Source organism: Paralichthys olivaceus, chromosome 7 (assembly GCF_024713975.1).
Source record: "Paralichthys olivaceus isolate ysfri-2021 chromosome 7, ASM2471397v2, whole genome shotgun sequence".
Classification (NCBI taxonomy): domain Eukaryota; kingdom Metazoa; phylum Chordata; class Actinopteri; order Pleuronectiformes; family Paralichthyidae; genus Paralichthys; species Paralichthys olivaceus.
Window position 1 is genome coordinate 13,245,270 of NC_091099.1, and position 20,078 is coordinate 13,265,347.

General features: G+C 42.8%; 2 protein-coding genes across 3 annotated transcripts; one reads left to right on the forward strand and one right to left on the reverse strand.

Annotated features, from left to right (window-relative positions):
• The first annotated feature begins 1,651 nt into the window (after positions 1-1,651).
• On the forward strand, positions 1,652-8,672 carry znf710a (zinc finger protein 710a). 2 transcript variants are annotated; one of them, XM_020078225.2, is made up of 5 exons: positions 1,652-1,806; positions 3,823-5,346; positions 6,037-6,228; positions 6,321-6,495; positions 6,888-8,672. In XM_020078225.2, exons 1-5 carry the CDS (start codon positions 1,762-1,764, stop codon positions 7,055-7,057), a joined length of 2,106 nt encoding a protein of 701 aa, XP_019933784.2. In that variant the 5' UTR covers positions 1,652-1,761; the 3' UTR covers positions 7,058-8,672. The 2 variants fall into 2 exon arrangements, with proteins under 2 accessions (XP_019933784.2, XP_019933791.2); XM_020078232.2 differs by having other exon boundaries at positions 3,823-5,316.
• Positions 8,673-8,708: 36 nt separating this feature from the next.
• idh2 (isocitrate dehydrogenase (NADP(+)) 2) lies at positions 8,709-19,506 on the reverse strand. Its single transcript, XM_020079279.2, has 11 exons — positions 19,221-19,506; positions 14,041-14,132; positions 13,428-13,593; positions 12,714-12,874; positions 12,479-12,622; positions 11,914-12,050; positions 11,582-11,733; positions 11,356-11,468; positions 11,018-11,115; positions 10,842-10,934; positions 8,709-9,131 (listed from the first exon to the last, which is right to left on the reverse strand). The coding sequence occupies exons 1-11, from the start codon at positions 19,336-19,338 to the stop codon at positions 9,047-9,049; spliced, it is 1,359 nt and encodes a 452-aa protein (XP_019934838.2). The 5' UTR covers positions 19,339-19,506; the 3' UTR covers positions 8,709-9,046.
• Positions 19,507-20,078: the final 572 nt, after the last annotated feature.

The following is a 20,078-nucleotide window of genomic DNA, read 5'->3' on the forward strand; positions in this document are numbered from 1 at the left end:
TCTCTGTTTACTAGTTGAAGGGTAAGGTAAGCTCTGGTATAATAGAATACCTGTCTAATTATCAGGATCATCGTCACTGCCAACTACTTAAGCACACAACCTGTACTTAGCCAGCAGGTACTCTGCAGCACTGTTTCTCAACACAGCCTGAAAGAAATCTGGAAGTTCAATAGTTAATGTCTTCCCTTGCTGTTTTTCCTTTTCCTCACTCTCTCCGTCTCTCTATCTCCTTTCCTCTCTCCATTCCCTTTGCTCTCACCCTCCCCTCCTCTCCTTGATTCCGCACCCCCCCCTCCTCTCTTCTCTTTTCTCTTGCTGATGGACTCTTCTTTTTTATTTTCACACTCCACCATCCCCCCTTTTTTTCTTCTCTCTTTTTCTCTCTTCTTCTTCTTCTTCTTCTTCTTTCCTCCTCCAGCTCCCCTCCCTCCCTCCCTCCTCCTCCTCCTCTTCTCCTCTTCTCTTTCACTGCGCTTTCTTTCAACCCTCCCTCTATCTCTCTTCCCATCCCCACCCCCTCTCCTCCAACACCACCACCACTCCCCCTCCCCTCTTTTTTCTGTTCTCTCTTTTATTCTCTCTTTCTTTCTTTTGCCACATCCTTTCTTATGCTTCACCCCCCCACACACCACCACCTCCCTGACCCCCCCTTCCCGTCTCTCCTTTCCCTTCTTCCTCCTTTTTTTGCTGCATTCTCTTCTTCCCTCCCCCACCCCGGCTCTCTTTCCTCTCTCCCTTTTTCTTTCTGTCTCTCTCACCCCCCCACCCCACCCCTCCACCTCCTCCTCTTCCTCCACTCAGCTTCACTCCCCCTCCCTCTGCTTCTTTCTTCCTTATTCTTTCTCCCCCACGTCTGTCTCCCTCCCTCCCTCTCTCCTAACTGCTTTTCTCTCCTTTCTTTCTCCTTCTCTTTTCTTTTGTCACTCAATTTTTTTCTTCCTCTGAATTTCTCAGACAGTATATACTTCAGGTTGTCTCAATAGTTAATTAGTTGAATGTAGAAATAATGGCAGCAAACTGTACCGTCTCTAGAAAGTTAAAAATGTTAGCGTTTCTCAGACATTATCTGTCTCCCTGTTTTGCTACTGACAGACGCACCTCCACCCATAGTCTCTAAGATTGTTTGTGCATGTTGTGAAAGTGTGTATGTTCCTCTATGTGCGCCTGCTTACACACACGCACACATATATATATATGTATATATGTATCAATAAACATGTTTTGCATGTGTGGGTAAACTCACATATATCTGTGTGAGGAACTGCTGATTAGATTTTAGAATTGTTTGTGCGTTTCAGCACATGCTCGTAGAAAAAAAAAGAAATGCAAAGTATGAGGTGTGATCAAGAAAAGATAGAGCTTGTGTTTCTGTGTGCCTTAAAGAGAAATGTTTGTTGAAGGGTCATGCTGAATTGTATGTAGTGAGAAAGGGAGATAAGATGTGCGTGTGTGTGTGTTGTAAGAGAAAAGAGGAGAGAAAGAGAAGTGAGATGGGAAGGAGAGGGTGGGAGGAAGAGAAAGAAATGGGGTGATGCTGTGTGTATGTGTGCGCGTTTGCATGTGTATGTGTGTGTGTGTGTGTGTGTGTGTGTGTGTGTGTGTGTGTGTGTGTGTGGTGGAGGGCTGGTGGTGGAGGGGGGCAGGCACAGTCAGTTCTGATAACAGCAACAGTAGGAGGAGGATGAGCCGTGGGACCGCCCCACTCTTCCACAGATATAAATAGGAGGTGGATTTTTTTACTCCACTCATTTCTCCTGAAGGATGAGATCCCTGAAACACCTCAAACATCACTCCAGGAACAATGTGGTGAGTTTGTAACCCAACAGATGCAGAGAGATGTGTCGCCGCTGAGGCGTTACAGTCTGGTTGATTAGTAGTTTTGCAGTTTGTTAGTGAGGTATTTGCACTAACTTGTTTGTGTGTGTGTGTGTGTGTGTGTGTGTGTGTGTGTGTGTGTGTGTGTGTGTGTGTGTGTGTGTGTGTTTGTGTGTGTGGGGGGGGCAGATTACTTTTCACGTTCACATGAGTAGTGGGAAAAGAAAAGATAAAGAGTTGTGTTTCTGTCTGTGCCACACGTTTTCTGCTCCTGCTCTGATTGTTTGTCCTTAGGTGTCTTTTTACTTGCAACTTTAAATGTGAAAGTATGGACTCTTACATTTTCCTCCCCTACCCTCCCCTGTCTCCTTGTCATTTGTCTTTTTCTCTTTCATTTTGTCAGCCTTTCATTTTGCTGTGCTTTTTTCTTCTCTCTCCAGCTCCCCCTCCTTCCCTCCTTCCCCTCTTTCTCTCTCACTCACTCTGTCTTTCTGTCTCTCTCCACCCCCCCAGCACCACCACCCCCCACACCCCCTCCCACTCCTTTTCCTTTCTCTCTTCCCTCCTCTCACATGCTCACTCAATCTCTCGTTCCCCTTCCCTCCCCTCCCTCTCCTCCCCTCTTTCTTTATCTTTCAGCCCCTCCATCTCATTTCTCTCTCCGTCTCCCTCCCTCCACTCCTCCCCCGCCCACAGCTCTTTCTCCTTCTCTCCATACCTCCCTCCCTCTCTTTTCTCTCACTCACAAACACACACACATACACACACGCTTTCAAATACACACCCAGTCTCTTTCCTTTTCTTTCTCACAAACACAGTCTGTCTCTGTCTGACTACTTTAAAAGCAGTAATTATAAATGACGTGGTTATCAGGGCATCCAGGTCTACTCCCCTCTCCCAATACACACATACACACCCACACACCCACCCCTACCTTTATTCCTGCAATATCACTATCTCCTCTCCCTTTCCCCCTTTCGCCATCCACTCTTTTCTTTGCTCTTTGTATTCTGTCAGAAAAGGAAGCAGCTCTTGCTTATACGGCACAGATTGAAGACTGGTGTGCAGTCTGAAATGAAATCAGGGGTCAGAGCTTCCTATATACATTTTCCTACCAGTCAGATTCATGCCGAGAAATAACCTGAAACCAGTGGCCTACAATACTCACTTCTCCTTTATCAGTGAGAGCCAGTTTGGTCATAGCACAATTTCTTCCTCATAGTTTTGCTGTTCCGCTTTTACAGGCAGTAGGGTAAACATGTGCATGTGGGTCTGAAACACTTCCGAACCATACAATTATGTTAGCGAGTCTTATGCATCAGTCTGGAATACAGAATGAGCTTGGAGCTCAATTGAATGTCTGTTATGGATATGAGACTCCCTGCTGGCATATATCATCTTTTTAAGGAAGCCCAGTGTGGCAGGCATTATGAAGTCCGGTACGGCGAGACTTTCTGAGTTTAGAGCTGAGGCACTTTGCTCCTCATGAATGGGACAGATAGCTCCAGTGATGAGCTGACGCTGGTCAGCCAGGCTGTCTCGGGACCCCACAGGAAGTGCTGAGGACAGTCCACGGAAGTCCACTTCCTGGCTGGACCTGCATCCCTTGTTGTGTTCTTTATTATTCTAAATCCTGTCAAGGAAGGAAGCGGGGTGCTAACACAGATCTGCCTTATCTCCTCAATCTAATGTTCTGTGGATTCAGAGCAAAGAAACAAGGCGTAGTCCGAATGCGGCTTTCACACTGTTATTCTTAAAAATATTATCTTCACACTCATTACAGGCCTGAGGAATAAGACTTTATAGCCTCTGGTGTCAATCTGGGACATTGAATCATCAAAACTAAATAACGTGACAATTTCAATATGAGGCTACAATGGAGAAATGGGGTTATATGAGGAAGTATTGTGTAAGGCCGATTTTGTAACAATGGAATAATGAAAGAAAACCAACAGACTTTGCCTCTAGTTAATTTTTTACTGACTTTTGTTGTATGTTTTCTTCCAGGAGGAGGAGAGCAGCCGCTTGGTGCGAACCTACCCTAAGATGACTGAGAGCCAAGTGGATGTGGGCACGCAGACAGAGCCTGTGGTGGTGCTCTCACTGGCTCAGGCAGCTGTTCTAGGTCTCATCTCCCAAAATGAAATCTTTGGGGCCACCATTGCTCCCAATGGCTTTTACACTGGGGAGCAGAGAGAGTGCCCTCCTCCCCCACCTGAAGCAATGGAGTATGAGTACGCTGACCAGCTGATAGGGGCAAACGGGGACTACCTAGCTGAGCCTGCTGGGGAGCCAGAGCCTCAGCCCCACTGCAGTGAAAGAAGACGACCTGGGCCCCGTGGGAGGACCAAAAGGCCCAGGAAAGATGGAGAATCAGATGGTCACCCACAGAAAGCGCAAAGTCCACAGGCTAAGGTTAAAGGTGAAAGACTTGAGTCTAATATGCCTCCTTCCTGCATTCACATGAACAGCAGGCAGAGTCCTGGCAAGTCAGAGGATCCTGTCTCCCAACAAGGGCCTCTGAAAGAGGAGCAGTCCTGCAGAAACTGTGCCTCATGTGTGAGAGATACACCCAGGCCACAAACAGATGGACAGTCAGAACAGGAACAGGAAGAAAGCACTGGTAGAGACAGGGAGAGAAAAGAAGAAGAGCTGGTGGTGGCAGAAGAAGAAGAGGAGGAAGCACTAAACCTTAAGACGAGTGGAGAGACTGGCAGTCCTCTAGAGAGCCGCTATTATGAGTCCAACGAGGTTGCCTATGAGTCTGCTGACATGTCCCTGCCAGGAGAGTACGAGGAAAATGGCCAGGCCATGTTGTGGTCGGACCCAGAGGGCCTCGCTAGGCGAATGCAGATTGACCGGCTGGACATCAACGTGCAGATTGATGAGTCTTACTGCGTAGATGTAGGAGAGGGTCTGAAACGCTGGAAGTGCCGCATGTGTGAGAAATCATACACATCCAAATACAACCTTGTTACTCATATCCTGGGCCACAATGGAATTAAGCCCCATGAATGTCTACACTGTGGGAAGCTCTTCAAGCAGCCGAGCCACCTTCAGACTCACCTGCTCACCCACCAGGGAACCCGACCTCACAAGTGCACAGTTTGTGAGAAGGCCTTCACGCAGACCAGCCACCTGAAGAGGCACATGCTGCAGCATTCAGACGTCAAGCCCTACAGCTGTCGCTTCTGCGGCCGTGGGTTTGCCTACCCCAGTGAGCTGAGGACACACGAGAACAAACACGAGAATGGCCAGTGCCATGTCTGCACCCAGTGCGGTCTGGAGTTCCCGACCTATGCGCACCTGAAGCGCCACCTGACCAGCCATCAGGGCCCCACCACATACCAGTGCACAGAATGCCACAAGTCCTTCGCTTATCGCAGCCAGCTGCAGAACCACTTGATGAAGCACCAGAACGTGCGGCCCTACGTTTGCCCAGAGTGCGGCATGGAGTTTGTCCAGATCCACCACCTCCGACAACACGCTCTAACTCACAAGGTACAGGCAGCGCACGCCCTTGCACTTAAGGTACTGAAACCTGACATGTGCCTTTGTCTACTAATTTATGTGATCAAAACAAAAAACAGGAGTGGACAGGCAATCATTCAGCCAAACATTACTAAACTTTTATTTAAATATAGAAAATGCAAGCATATAAAAGGAATTTAGGAAAGTAGGGAAGATTTTTTCACTTCAGAGTTCTCTGTATGAATCCTCATAGAAAATACAAAAGCATATTGTACACTTGCATTGCAGCCTTCATTTTTCCAAAACCAGTTGCTTTGTAAACAAAGCCATCAAAGGCCTCAAGTTTTTTTGTGTGACTCACCCCCCCCCCCCCCCAACTTGTGTTTTGTGTAGTGTCATTCGCAACTTCCATCAGATGAATAATTTGGGTCTTTCACTCTGTTTCATTATATAGTCTGTTTTATGGCATTTGCTTTTGTTAAATATTAAAAAAAAGTTAAATAAATATTGAAACAAAAGAAAGACAAAAGTTTACTGTTTCCTTTGTGAAGACTTTTCTACTCCATCTTTCAACACTTGGTGGGGCTCACGTAATCTACAAGTGACGGATCAAAAGAGTCCAATTGCTCAAACACATGCACACATGCGATTTCCTTGTGTGTTTCTTCCTCATTTATTTTTCCTCTCAAACATATATTTAGGCAAATTAAACAGAAGGCTAAAACACTTTTTATTTGTTTGTCTCTCCAGGGTATGAAAGAATTCAAGTGTGATGTCTGTGCCAGGGAGTTCACCCTGTCTGCCAACCTGAAGAGGCACATGCTGATCCACGCCAGTGTGAGGCCCTTCCAATGCCACGTCTGCTTCAAGACCTTTGTGCAGAAGCAGACTCTTAAAACACACATGATCGTCCACCTGCCAGTCAAGCCCTTCAAATGCAAGGTGAGTGACGCACATGTTTACATCAGCTCAAACTGGGCGTCCGTCGCGATGGAGCTGGGACGGGTACTGACCATTGAGCTCTCGTCTCTCAGGTATGCGGAAAGTCATTCAACAGAATGTACAACCTCCTCGGCCACATGCACCTCCATGCCGGCAGCAAGCCCTTCAAGTGCCCTTACTGCACCAGCAAGTTCAACCTGAAGGGCAACCTCAGCCGACACATGAAGGTCAAACACGGCATCATGGACACCTCAATAGATGGACATGGTGAGTTGCTTTATTCCCTAATTACACTCCTCTTTGAAGCAATGGTTATTTTTCGATGACATTTGAATCAGCCGATGAGTTATGTGTGGCAAATTTCCTAGTGGGGCTTCATGTCACATTATTGTCACTCAGTCTGTCTCTAACGCACTTTGACTCGGCGTGTACTGTAATCTGGGGGCAAAGTGTATTGATGTGACTCTGTCCCTCCTTCTCCGTGTGTTTAGTAAATATAGAAGTGCCTGGATTAGACATGCCTGTCTCTATCAGTGGAGAGTGATACTGAGGCAGAGGAGGAGGAGGGGCAATCTATACTGGCTGCCCTCAATGAAGGCTGTGTGTGTGTTTTTGAGGACAGTGCAGGATCATGTTTGTGTCTTTGTTTACTTCCTCAGAACCCCCCCAAGACACAGAAGGCCAAGAGGACTACGAGGAGGAAAGCTTTGAATTCAGTGAACGAGAAAACCGGGCAAACAACAACAACACACCAGACATTGCTAAACTATCTCAAATGGAGTATTACAGCACCTATGGGAAGGGCGCAGGGCGTTTCAGCACTGCATGAATTATTAAAATGACCCCAAATTCAATATAAGTGAACTAATGAAAATTGTTTTTCTTTGCTAGTTTTTTTATTTTTTGCTGTTAAGGTATAGTGCTTTTGTTGTTCTTCAACGGCATGAAGACGCCCAGCAAACTGCACATTCATATGCACTGGAATTACTCGTACTGCTACTAAATTTGAAAATGTACACTTTTTAACGTAATTTACATAGTTTTCATCTCTAAAACACTGCAAATCTACTGAATACATATATTATATTTGAAAAAAGTGGACAGTCTAAAATACTTAAGAGATTAAAAAAAAATCTATATAAATGCATATGTGTTGTCAGTTGCTTAAAAACAGGATCATCATCTGAGCCTTATTTGGAAAAGCAACTTTTTTACAATCATCAAAAGCATAGCATGGTGATGTTTGTGCACTTACTCATTCAGGCAACCTCAGTTTGCTGGAGTAAACTAATGTGAAGGGGTTAAAGAAGGGAATAAGTGTAACTCCTCTTCTCACTTGCCAAAGCTTTTAAAGTCGCAGAGGTCAACGATTCACTTTGATTTATACTGTGATAAATTAAATTTGACGTCTGTAACATGACTTAAATTCCATTGGATTTTCAATCCGTGTTTTATTGTATATTATTGTACAGGATGTAACAGTCGTCTTGTTTGATGGCTGGTACTGTAATCAGTGCGTGTCACTGAGGACCACTGTCTACTTTTTAGGTTTCTGCATTAACAAGCATCACTCTGTATTGATCTCTAGTCTATGAATGTATTTGTTTCTGTGGAATGTTTTAAGATACTAATGGTAAGAAAAATCAAAATACCCTTTTTTTTTTTTTTTTTTTTTAAATGGTCGTAGCCCTTTACCAAAGAATTGGATCAATCTAACAGCAGCAGGAACCGTCAGTGTCTTCGTTGACGGTGTAGAGCTGGGACATTGGATTTCTTGGGGTTCAGTCAAAGACCTCGCGAAATTACATTCAGGTTCCCCTCCCATCTGTAGATCTCTTCAAAAGATTACCACGGAGAGCGGACTATGGTGCAGCTCCTCTTTCCAACAAACCTCATCCACGCCTTTACGAGACAAGACTGCAGCATTTTTCAAAAGCAATGCAAACCCCGCATTCACATCTCAGCCCTTTTTAATGGATGAATCTCAACAAGAATTGTCCCAAAAAAACTCGGACAGAAATATTAAGTGCCCCAGTGTGTCTGTGAGAGCGTGCCATCCATCATGCTGTACACTGGTCTCAAGTGATGAACGACAACCTCCCAACATGTGACAGGGCCATGGACCTCATGGAAAATGATTTGGGAAATGCTCAATCTATTCAGTTTCCCCAGCGCTTAGCTTTTCAAACGCGTAACCTGCAAACAAGGTATCCATTCGCAATGTCGATATAGCGCATTTAAAAATAAAAATGCTACTTTCTGTGCATTTTTTTCAGCTTCTGTGTTCACTCCATCACTGTTTCAGTGATGCAACAAAGGGAAACATGCTTAAATGGCTTTCTGTATTAGACATTAGTGTGGAGATGATGTGGATAGAAATGTATGTACAATGTTGTGTACCAGACAATACTGTAAAAAAATAAATTTATTTACCTTTAAAAAAAGCTGAGCAATCGTTTGTCCAAAAAGAAAAACACTAGTAATGGGTCAAACAAGGGATTTATTGGCAAATATTTGACATAGGCTTCAGTCCTGCCCAAGGCATTACACAGTAATTGAATACAGTACTTCACATTACAAAAATAAAACCTTGCAAATATATGGGACAGACTGTGAGGGAAGTATCAGGTGAAAGGACATCTCTCAACTGTTGACTAACTGACAGAAAACTACATTATCCTATAAACAGTACTTTTTTTTTTATCTTCCTTCAGATGAAGTGCAAGTGGATTTATTGACCTTTTAAGTTAAAATGAGGTACAAAAACAGAGGAGTGACATCGCCATCTCCAGGATAACTATATATTCTTTCAAGTCCTTCACTTGCCGAGGGCTTTCTCCAGATTTGTCTTGATGGCGTCGAGGAAGTCTGTGGTGTTGACGTAGTGCTCGTTCAGCTTGACACTGAGAAGGCAAGAAAGGACAGAGCAGATGAGAAAATGTAATATTACACTACAGGAAGCAAGACCAAAAATATAATAGCAAAACAATCAGTGAGATATTTTATCATCGGGGTTTAGCATAGTTATTGTTAGTTACAGCTCTTCGAATTGCTTGAAAATTTGGACTCTTGCAACTTTACTAAACATAGTATGACTTGGGACAACGAGACAGCTGCATTATAAAAAAAAACAAATTCTACCTGTATCCACAGAGAAGTTGTTTCATTAAGAAAAGTAACATTCAATATTTGTCTGATATGGGCTCAAATCCTAATGGATAAAAAAAAGCTAAAAATAAAAAGATTGAAACAGGCCAGTGCAACTATTTAAAATCTAGAACAAATACCAGCTATGTGCAGAAACATGTTGGTGAGCAAAACAACACCTCCACCAGAGCTACCCAACCCTTGATAAAGGGTTCAATAAAACGTTTAAAGAATAAAATATTCAATCTGTACCTGGATCTAGTTGAACAGTCAGGCAATACTTTGTTCTTCTTCATTCATGTGCATTTGAAATCAGCAAAAATGCATGTGCGTAATATTTCATGATAATAACAATCTCCTGGAGCCACATTGTCATTTGTAACAGAATGAGGAATCTTTTTTTCTGACCATGGCCTCATGTTCAAACACACTTCACCAGTATTAGTCAGAGATATTCAGCAAATAAATAATGAGGAATAAAACATGTATCGCATGAAAGCAGATCACAACTGGAGTAAAAACCACCAACTGTCTTATTCAACATTTTGAGACTGATCATGGTGGTGATTTAATGAAAGAGAATATTTTCATATAAAGTTAAAAAGGAGGAAATCTGCCACATAACGCCCCAAGTTATTCATGTTTGTGTGCAATTATGGACTTAATGTTCCAAAACATAAACATGAACCATGAACGAAACAGATACATACTTAATTAAGCCTGCACCTAAAGATTATTTATATTACTGATACATTCACAGAGGATCTTTTCAATCGTTTGGTGTATAAAATGTCAGAGCGGGGAAAACTGACTGATACAATTTTTAAGAAGCTAAAGGCCAAATGCAAACAGCATCATCAGAAGCACATTCTCATAATTACAAAGGATGTAACTATGGTTATGTTCAGCATTTTCTCTTAAACATTGTTGAATATAACATTACTGATAACTCCTTGTTGTTTTTTTAATATTTACATGAGAAATACACAATATTTACAGGTGCTTAATGGCGCCTGATGAGTGTAGATGCACAATGGTTTCTCTCACGCTTCTTATTCTAAATGCTCTAGGTGTGATGTCCCAAAGGTAACAAGAGCTTTCCACTCTTTATTTTCAATGTCTCTGGGGCCGGATGCTTCCTTACACCTCCAGAAGTCTCCCAGGTAAAATATGTCATTTTTGTAAACATGCCATACACCCAAGACATTTGAGTTTGTTACTGATGACTCCATTCAACATGTTATATGTGCCTGAACATGTCGACTGCTGCCTGACACCGTGAGGATAAAGATCCCTATTGGATATTTCCCACTCATTACTGAACTCATGCTCATGTGCATCTAATGAAAATGGCTGCTGAGTGTAATTAATCATTACCTTCATCATCTTAGTAAGTTATGTGTTAAAGAAGTCAGTGTTACATGAACAGCTGCAGTATTAACATTTTAATTTAGAAATAAACTCACTTGGACAGGCCGTGGATGCAGCCCGCCAGATCCTTGGTCATCGTACCACTCTCAACAGTCTCAACACACACCCTCTCCAGAGTCTGGGAAAACCTGCAGACAAACACACATTTAGAACATTCATCTCCTAAAGGGTAAGTGTGTTTGGTTTAATAATGTAATAATATTACACTTACTTAATAAGGTCTGGGTTGCCATCAAGTTTGCCACGATGCTCCAGGCCTCTTGTCCAGGCAAAAATGCTGGCAATGGGGTTGGTGCTGGTCGGCCTTCCCTGAAAATACAGTTGAGGAGAATGTTAGAGTTTTAACTACACCACCGGTATTCATTCAAATAATGATTGCAGAGCATTGATCATACACTAGTTGCATACACTAGTTTTTTCCACCACATGATGGCAGTATAACTCCACAGATTATGCAGTTTCCTTGCCAGGTCATATTTTGGCTTCTTAGATTTTCTGTTTCATTGCTCAGCTGAAACGTTCCCAATGCAGAACCGTGTGGTCACTGACCTTCTGGTGCTCACGGAAGTGCCTGGTCACAGTGCCGTGGGCAGCCTCAGCCTCGATGGTCTTGCCATCAGGACACACAAGAACTGATGTCATCAGTCCCAGAGAGCCAAAGCCTAAAACAGGATACACAAAATGTGTCAAAAATGGTATTGGTTTATGGGTTTCAGTATTTTGTGAGGACATTATTTCCTAAGTGGTAAAAAAGTTTTTACAAACAGCATCTCACCCTGTGCTAGGATATCAGATTGAACATCTCCGTCATAGTTCTTGCAGGCCCACACAAAGGCTCCAGAAGACTTCAGCACTTGGGCAACCATGTCATCAATGAGCCTGTGCTCATACCAGATCTTCAGCTTGTCAAATTCAGGCTTGTAGTTCCTGTAAAAAAAAAAAAAAAAAAGGATTAGGCTTTTTAACATTTTAAACAAAAAATTAATGTGTCATAATTATCTATAATAACTGTTGCAATCATAATCTGCATGTTTCTAAAACAAAGATAAGAAACTCATATCAGTTTATTTGTGCAGCAAAATGGGACCAGAGACAAATGATACTCACTTTTCAAAGATTTCCTGGAAAATGTCTTTAAATCTTCCGTCGTAGGCTTTGAGAATGGTGTTCTTTGTGCTCATGTACAGGGGCCACTTCTTGCCAATAGCATACTGGAAGCAGCTGTGTGCAAAGCCTGTAATAGACTGTTTGGAGAAAAAACACAGCTTGTGACTACTGTGGGTTTTATCAGCAGTACAGAGGTGAACAACCTTCCCCGTGACAAGTTGAAAGTCATCTACGATGACCTCTGATGTTGTTAAATCAAACAGACCCGCTCTGAGGAAGGCAAACACAACAGTAGCAAAGCAGGTTGAATAAGGTTAGTCTAGTGCTTACAACTGCTGTTTAAGTTTTATCCAAAAAAGGGTTTGGGAAGAATTCAAAATGCATAGGTTGTAACTAAATGAATGTGAGCTCAAGAAAGTTTTTATGAATATTTTCTAAGTAACAAATGCAAAAGTCCCACAAACTGTTCACGTATTTATTCCTGAACAGGATTAACATGTTATTGTGGGGTTTTATTTTGAGAGCTTGAGTATCTCCAGCCTCATCCTTTTGAGTGTTCACTCACCTCATCTGTGTTGTACATGCCCATTCCACAGCCACCAGCAGGAAAGTCATAGACCTCCCATTCCTTGCCTGCACTGCCATCGGCAGGTGAGAAGATCATCTTGAATTTGCCGGGCTGGTCCACAACAAAGTCTGTTGCTCTGTACTGTAGAAGAAACACAGGACATTTAAGAATTTGACATCAATACTGAAATTACCTATTTTAACTAATTTTTTAACATTTTCTTTAGACTCACCTGATCACCAAAAGCGTGTCTGCCGATGGTAATGGGCTGCGTCCAGCCTGGTACAAGCCTGGGAATGTTCTTGCAGATGATTGGCTCACGGAAGACTGTGCCACCCAGGATGTTCCTGATGGTTCCGTTGGGACTCTTCCACATCTTCTTCAGGGAAAACTCTATACATAGAAATGACTTTAAGAAACATGCCACCAAACATTCACTTCATCTCAACATGCAATGCCAGTTGAATATTCTTGATCACACTGAAGACATTGTATGCAGCAAGTAAAATAGGAGACGACTTTATTTTGTGAGACTCTTGTCTCTAAAGCAGTCAAATGCTTACACAGACTGGGCTTTTATTCATGTCTTGACTGCAGATGTAATTTGACATTCCATTCGGTCAATGTATGTTAACCCCCCACATCAATCATAGTTCCTCGGACTTTCCAAAGATCTTTTTAACTCCCACTGTTTAACTATTCTACCTCACTTTTTGTATTTAAGGACTTCAAATGACACATTAAAATCCTAATTGGACTCTCAATTCAACCAGTTTCCCTTGTAGTGCAGTGCACATACACAATGTGAGGATCTACTGCAAGACAAATTAATATTGTTCTCTATGTTTTGTTGCACATTTTTTGCTAAACTTTGAATACAATACATGTGTTAGGAAGGCAAGGGGTGAAAGTCTAAACAAGTCTGAAAGTAGTAGTCATAGTCAACCTTCCACTCTGTCTTCGTCAGGTGTGATGGTGGCACATTTGACCGCAACATGGTACTTCTTAGTAGCCAGGGCAGAGTCGATGGTGACCTGGTCGTCGGTCTGGTCACGGTATGGAAGACCCAGGTCATAATACTTTAGCTCAACGTCAACATTGGAAAGGATTAGCTAAAAGACCACAAACAAAAAGAAACAACAAACAGGAATTAGCCTCTACAACTTTGTCAAATCACTTTCATCTTTTTTCTCATGAGAACAAATACAAAGACCATCAGACAACATATTATTGGATCATTTGATTGTTACAGTACAATAAAGAAAGTAAAAGTAAAATAACATTTTTATCTCATGCCTCTCTGTGTGCCCCCCCACCCCCAAGCCAACACACCATCTGCTCACTCCTGGAGGCAATCAGCCAGGGACTGAATGTAACCACATATGCCCCTCCCCACACCATACATACATAATCTTCCGCATATCCCTCCCTTCATATCAACATGTCAGTCTGTGATAAAAAGAAAATAGGTGAGGCAGACAGCATGGTTTAGCCCTCCTCTGAGAATCACACCAGTGTTTGTGTGTTTACCCCTCCACCCCTGAACGCCACTCTATCACCTTTTCTTTGATGAACTCCCAGATGATCCTGGTCATCTCGTCTCCGTCCATCTCCACCACCGGCTGGGCCACTTTGATGCGTCTGTCAGCATCTGTCAATCAAACATGCAGAAGGGTTCCGGTAAAATTGGATTTCATTCACATCAAAATGCTCATCTATTTTACGATTTGATTCTGCTAAGAAAAGATAAACACAGGAAACTACATTGATTGGAAAGATCCTGTTTTCAGGATGTCTGTAGTGGACAGGCAGTGTTTTCTTTTTCATGTTTCCTTTCACCAGATAATATCTGAGTCTTAGAATAAACCTGTCACAATTGATTATTCCCCTCAATACTTTTTTTTTAATATTATCATTGCTGACACTTTTCAATTTTTTTTCTACCTATGAAGTGTCAAAAATTAGTTGCAATTAATTACTTAATTCTTCCAGACTACATCCTCTAAAATGTGATTTGCTTGCTTTGAACTTAAAGCGGAGAAGTAAAGATATTGGGAATGTGGTAGCATGCAATGGACATTTGGACTTATTTGGATATTACAGACCAAAAATATAATCAGTGAACTAAAAACAAACATTGATTCCTTCATATATGAACATATTGAAGATACATATTGATATTTAAAAAGGCTGTTACACTTTCTTAAGAATTCTTTAAACGTATTTATTGTTTCTATTCAAATACTGCACTACTGAGCAGTTGTGTGCATGTGATACAAACAAATCAGGCCTCGCTAACACTGCTTTTTAAATGGACTTAATGCCAAGATCTCTGCAGGAAACCTTTAATCTGTAGTTGCTGCTCTAATTATAAGTTACATTTGGCAAATGTGAAAATATCCATTTGAACTATAGTTTGCACAAATGCTTTTGTCAAGATGATGATTGCTTTAAAGAGATAGTTCACCAAAAAAATTAAAATTCCTGCATTATCTACTCACCACTATGTCAATGGAAGTGTGTGAAGTGTTTGAGTCCACAAAACACGTTTTTCAGGTGTAAACAGATGACCTGTTCTTCAGACATTATAAAAAAATAACACGCCTCCCTACTGATTGTGTGGTGTAATCCAAGTGTCAGCAAGCCCCGACATTCAGAAGTCATTTACACCTTGATTTAAGCCTAAATGTCCACTACCGGGAGTGTAGATGCTAGTGGATGTAGCCACACAATGGTATGCTGACAGTCCGTAGACTGTTTCGAGTCGACCAGGACTGTCGGAGCTTGTGGACACCACACAAGCATTATGGAGGCATGTTGTGTTTTTTCTGTTTTATTACGTCTGAAGAAGCGATGTAATGACTGACTGTAATTGTATTGGATTCGGCTGCAACACGGTTTTACCCCTGAAACTCAAACACTTAACCCACCCCTCCATCAGCATAGCGGTGAGTAGATAATGAGTTACTTATTCATTTTTCTGTGAACTATCCCTTTCAGTCTCTGAACGCAAAACAAGTGTGGGGAAAATCCTTTCTCTAAACCTGGAGACTTTAAGAAAGCATGTCCAAAAATCTGAACTATACAACCATGTGTTCTTTATTTTCATGCAAACACTGACTTTAGGAACACTTCCTTGCTTTCAACATGCACTGGTATCTTTATCTGTTCTCTTTCTGCTCTGTGTGAGTGTCCTGCCAGAAAGATCTTTCCAGTGAATAGAAAAGTACAGGGGGCGGTGCAGAGGATCAAGTGACTCTCAGGTTTCCAAGCCAAGTTAATGCTCCCCCCACTGCTACTAAAGCCTTCCCACGATAATGCAAGGAAAATAAGGTGTCTAGCTTGCCAACAAGACAAGGCTTTTTAATGAATTTAATAAAAAGTCAAAAATCCATGTGGGTTAGTTTGACCTAGTTGGGATTGTGATGCCTTGGTAGCACCTGTCAAAACAGGTCGCACTCTGCTCCAATGCACCAGACATGTAACATGAGCCCTGCAGAGTACAGATAAATGATGACCATGAAGCAACGAAAATAACCTCGTAGCAAACTTGTGACCTTTATGTTATGTAAAAGCACGTGGAAAACTTCACAGGCTGGTCCGCTGGAATTTGTTGGACCAACGGCACATCAGATTATCCTTAAATGTCACAAAGAAAACACGTGTGTTACCGTTGGTCTAGCTAGCTCAGGTTGCAATGTCAACCTGAGATAGAAGCGCCAGGTGTTTAATGTCAGTCTGCGCACAATGAGGGTAAAGATCACTCATCACTCAACCTGCTTTTTTCCCATCATGCACTCTTTTGACAAATTGTTGCCAGTGAGCTTCCCAACCATTATATCCATGTTTTCAATGGAGCTGCACCACTGTACATGGTTTAAACAATTTTTAAAACTAACAAAAAAAATCCGAAGGTTAGGCTTGGTCATCATGTTCACAATACTCTGGGGACAAACTGGGCATTACATGCTCCTTTGCTGACCAAACATTACATGGGTTAAAAGAATGTTATTTTTGGCAAAATAGATCATATGAAAAAGGAAACTGTTAAAAATTCCTCAATAGTTTTAGGTTACTTTTATCCTCTGTGATAACAGAAACCATTACCCCATATTTTCAATTAAAAACAACTTTGGTTGTTGAAATGGTTAGTAAATTGATAATTCAACTGACGAAATGACAACTATTTTTGTAGAAGTAATTTTTTTAAAGTGTGTAAATGTGTAAAATTATGCATCTAATAAGAGAATGTGAACTGCATTTTTTTCTAAATTCATTATCAGGTTTTGGACTAATTGAGACTCTGCTGCAGTGCATCATGACATGGATTAGTGATTAACATTTTTTCTGACTAGCCTAACCTAAATCTGCTAAAACAGGACTCAGCTATCACAGGGGAGAGGGGGGTGGGAAGCGCAGGACGGAGCTGAGTAGGTTATGTAACTTCGGAGCATATCAACAAACTGGAGGCCGAAGGGTGAGCTGAAACAAGTCATGTGGGCCGACCTGCCACATCATTCATGCATGCATCAAGTATAGCTCTGCAAGGTTTTTTCCCCATATTGCAATGGTAGCTGGAGACAAAGCTAGGCCGTAGAAAGGTAATTTGGTAAAAGCTGTCTCCATTTAAAATAGTACAGGAAAAATGCACTTAATTTCGAATAGGACTGCATAGCATTCAAAATGATTGTGTACTGACATGATGTCTGAGTACAGTGTTCAAATCAAGCAGTTTTTAAACCCTACTTTTGATCATAACCACATTTCCATACTTAATTTCTCAATTATTGTAATAATCATATTTCTTAAATGCCTCAATCTTTAACTTTGGACATATCTCAATCGGCAGTAAAATAATTTAACTAAATGTAGTGCAAATAGTGGTTTAAATGCAGGAAATGTAAACAAGCCTTAACCACCTGACCCCACGTTTGTTGCCAACTTTTAGCATTTAGTGGTTTTAAATACTCTGTTTGTACCAGACAGTATTTGCAACTAATTTTAAGACCGAGTTGTGAGGCTGGAAATTTACTATGTGCCCAACTTGACCCAGGTTGTGAAAGGTAATTTCAAATAATGAACGTCTTGACCAGAACAACCTTTGGCTGCGTGTCCTCCGTGGTTAACTTTCAACAAAGACTGGCAGGCCTTCAACCTGTTCCGTTTTAATCGTACATCAGTGGCGGCATGCTTCAAGTAGAGTAAAATGACAAGCTGCTGCCGAACTGTTTGGCCATAAAGGAGAGACAAAAGCAACACTCTGACGTTTGCAAACTAGAGTTGCAGACTGACAAGTGCTTTGCACCCTCTCTCCTCTGTAAACACCCACAGCCAGGAAATAGCATGCTGGTCAGTTTTACAAGCAGCGTGAAATTTAAAAGGCCATGTAATTCCAGCAAACACAGCGTGGATTGTGGCTGCAATAAAATAAAGCAATGAACTCTGCCTTGGGGTAAGATAATTCTGAATCAAACACTTAGGATATGCAGCGACAAAGCTGGTATAGGCGAGTGTTTAGTGCAAACATCACCAATGACATGTTGATTCTATCACAAAGTGCCCTTCAACTGACCCGCAACTTTATCAACAAACCACTGGTGCTAGGCTGGTTTCGCAGGGGAGCACATCTACTGAAACACCAGGACTTGTAGGGCTGCAAATCTCTGCTGCAGGAGATGTTACAAATGTCTGCAGAGCCCACGTGATAATTCTGGGTCCCTGCTCCAAATCTCAGAGAGAGAGAAAAAAACTAATTTAGGTTGGTGTCCTTAAAAAGACAAGTCAACCTTGGAAGGAAGCGTAAAGAGTTAAAGAGAAAGCCTGAGGGGGTTTTCAGTTAAGCGCTGGGGTCATATGCGGTGAAACGCGAATAGCAGAAGTCTGGATGTGAGCCAGACGGAAAATATTATGTAGGACAGAGTAAAGCAGCGGCAGCCATTGCTCTGTATAGCGGAGTCTCGTATGCGGCGGCTGACCTTGGCCGAAAGTTTTCCAGGTCAGAGTCGTGTTGATGTCATGACGGCTGAAGAGCAGATCATCATATATGATCCGGATGATTTGACCTGGTTTACAGCGATGTGTCACCGTGTGATCTGCCCCAGCGACGGCCGATGAACGCCCGCAAACTACCCCAAAAAACGGGAAGATCAATTTGACTCATCCGCTGCCAGTGTTGTGTCGGGGGGGGGGGGGGGGGGGGGGGGGGGGGGGGGTGCTATTTGTCTCCGTGATCTAGTCCCCTCTCTTTCGACGGGGAACTGGAGGTGAACTCACAAAGTCTTCATCGCTCACTATGGGTCAAATGCAGCCGGCGTTTCATTCATTTCTAAATCCACTCATCTGCGCATGTTTCGTCAAACTTTAGATGGAGCGGAAAAGACAAAGACGGCGGCTCTGCTTCGGCTCGTCGGGGTTTACAGCCTCGGTCGGCTCTAATCTTTTACAGCCTCCTCGTTAATGACTCAAGGTGCCCTCGATGAGCCATGGAGCCGCCAATAAAGAGCGGGATGCCTTTAGAGTCCCCGGCGCTCAGGAAACCCTTAAAGCTGGCGGCACATCCCGGCGTGCTAGCATGGCTGCGATAGCTCCGGTCTAACGGACAACCAGCTAGCCGCTCTTTAGCTCGGCCGCTAGCTTAACAAACACAGCCCGGGCAGAGTAGAAAAGGCTATTAACACAAGTTTACACGTTAAGCGTTAATGTCACGATGGCTGCAGGTGAAAGCCGGTTCTCCACTCACAGTTTCTTTGTTGCAAAGTCTGGCAGTTCGCAGCCGGAGCGAGCACCGCGGGGTTCCTGGAGAAAGCGGTGGCGGCAGACCTCGAGAGGGAGCTGATGACTTTCAGATATCCTGCCATGACGCCGCGGCCCGAGTCACTTCAGCGGTCAACACTCGACGGAGCTCAGAGCAGAGAGAGGGCAAACCGTCCGGAGGCTCCCCCAAATAAAGTGAGCCGCAGCACCGCCCTTCTCCCTCCTCCCCGGCGGGACGCGCCGAGCATACGTCAGAAGTCACACAGGCACCAAGAGGCGGAGGATCGACCGTGAGGAGGACCCATGAGAGGCCCGGGGAGAAGCTCCACACGCTCCTGTGCTCCAGAAAATGAGTTTACAACCAAACTTATCATTATGGTATATAATCGTGAAGGATTGTTCTACATCAGGGGTTTACACAGAGGAGGACTTATATGTGCAACATCCATGCACAATCCCTGATTCAGCACATTAAAGTCGTTCTTTATTTACTGTTCTGTAGCTTTGAGCAAAGTCACACACCAGTTTGATATCTGACAGTTGTTCCTTGTTCAAGTTCACGTTTTCACCTAAACAGCCTCGTGTTTTTACAGACTGACTGAGGGTCCAGGGCAGTAAACCCTGAGCTCCTGGTGTCAGGATGACCCAAAGCTACAGTCACTGTCACTGACATCACCAGGGTTTCTTCATTAACACCTCCTCCTCTTCTAAACACTAGAAATGACCGATGAGATGTTCTCATAGGATTTGCTAAGTTACGCAATACGTTCACATTTTTTGCTTTATTTCAGTCTCATAAAGGTCCATGTTTGTATAAAATGAAAATCAAATCAAATCAAAATAA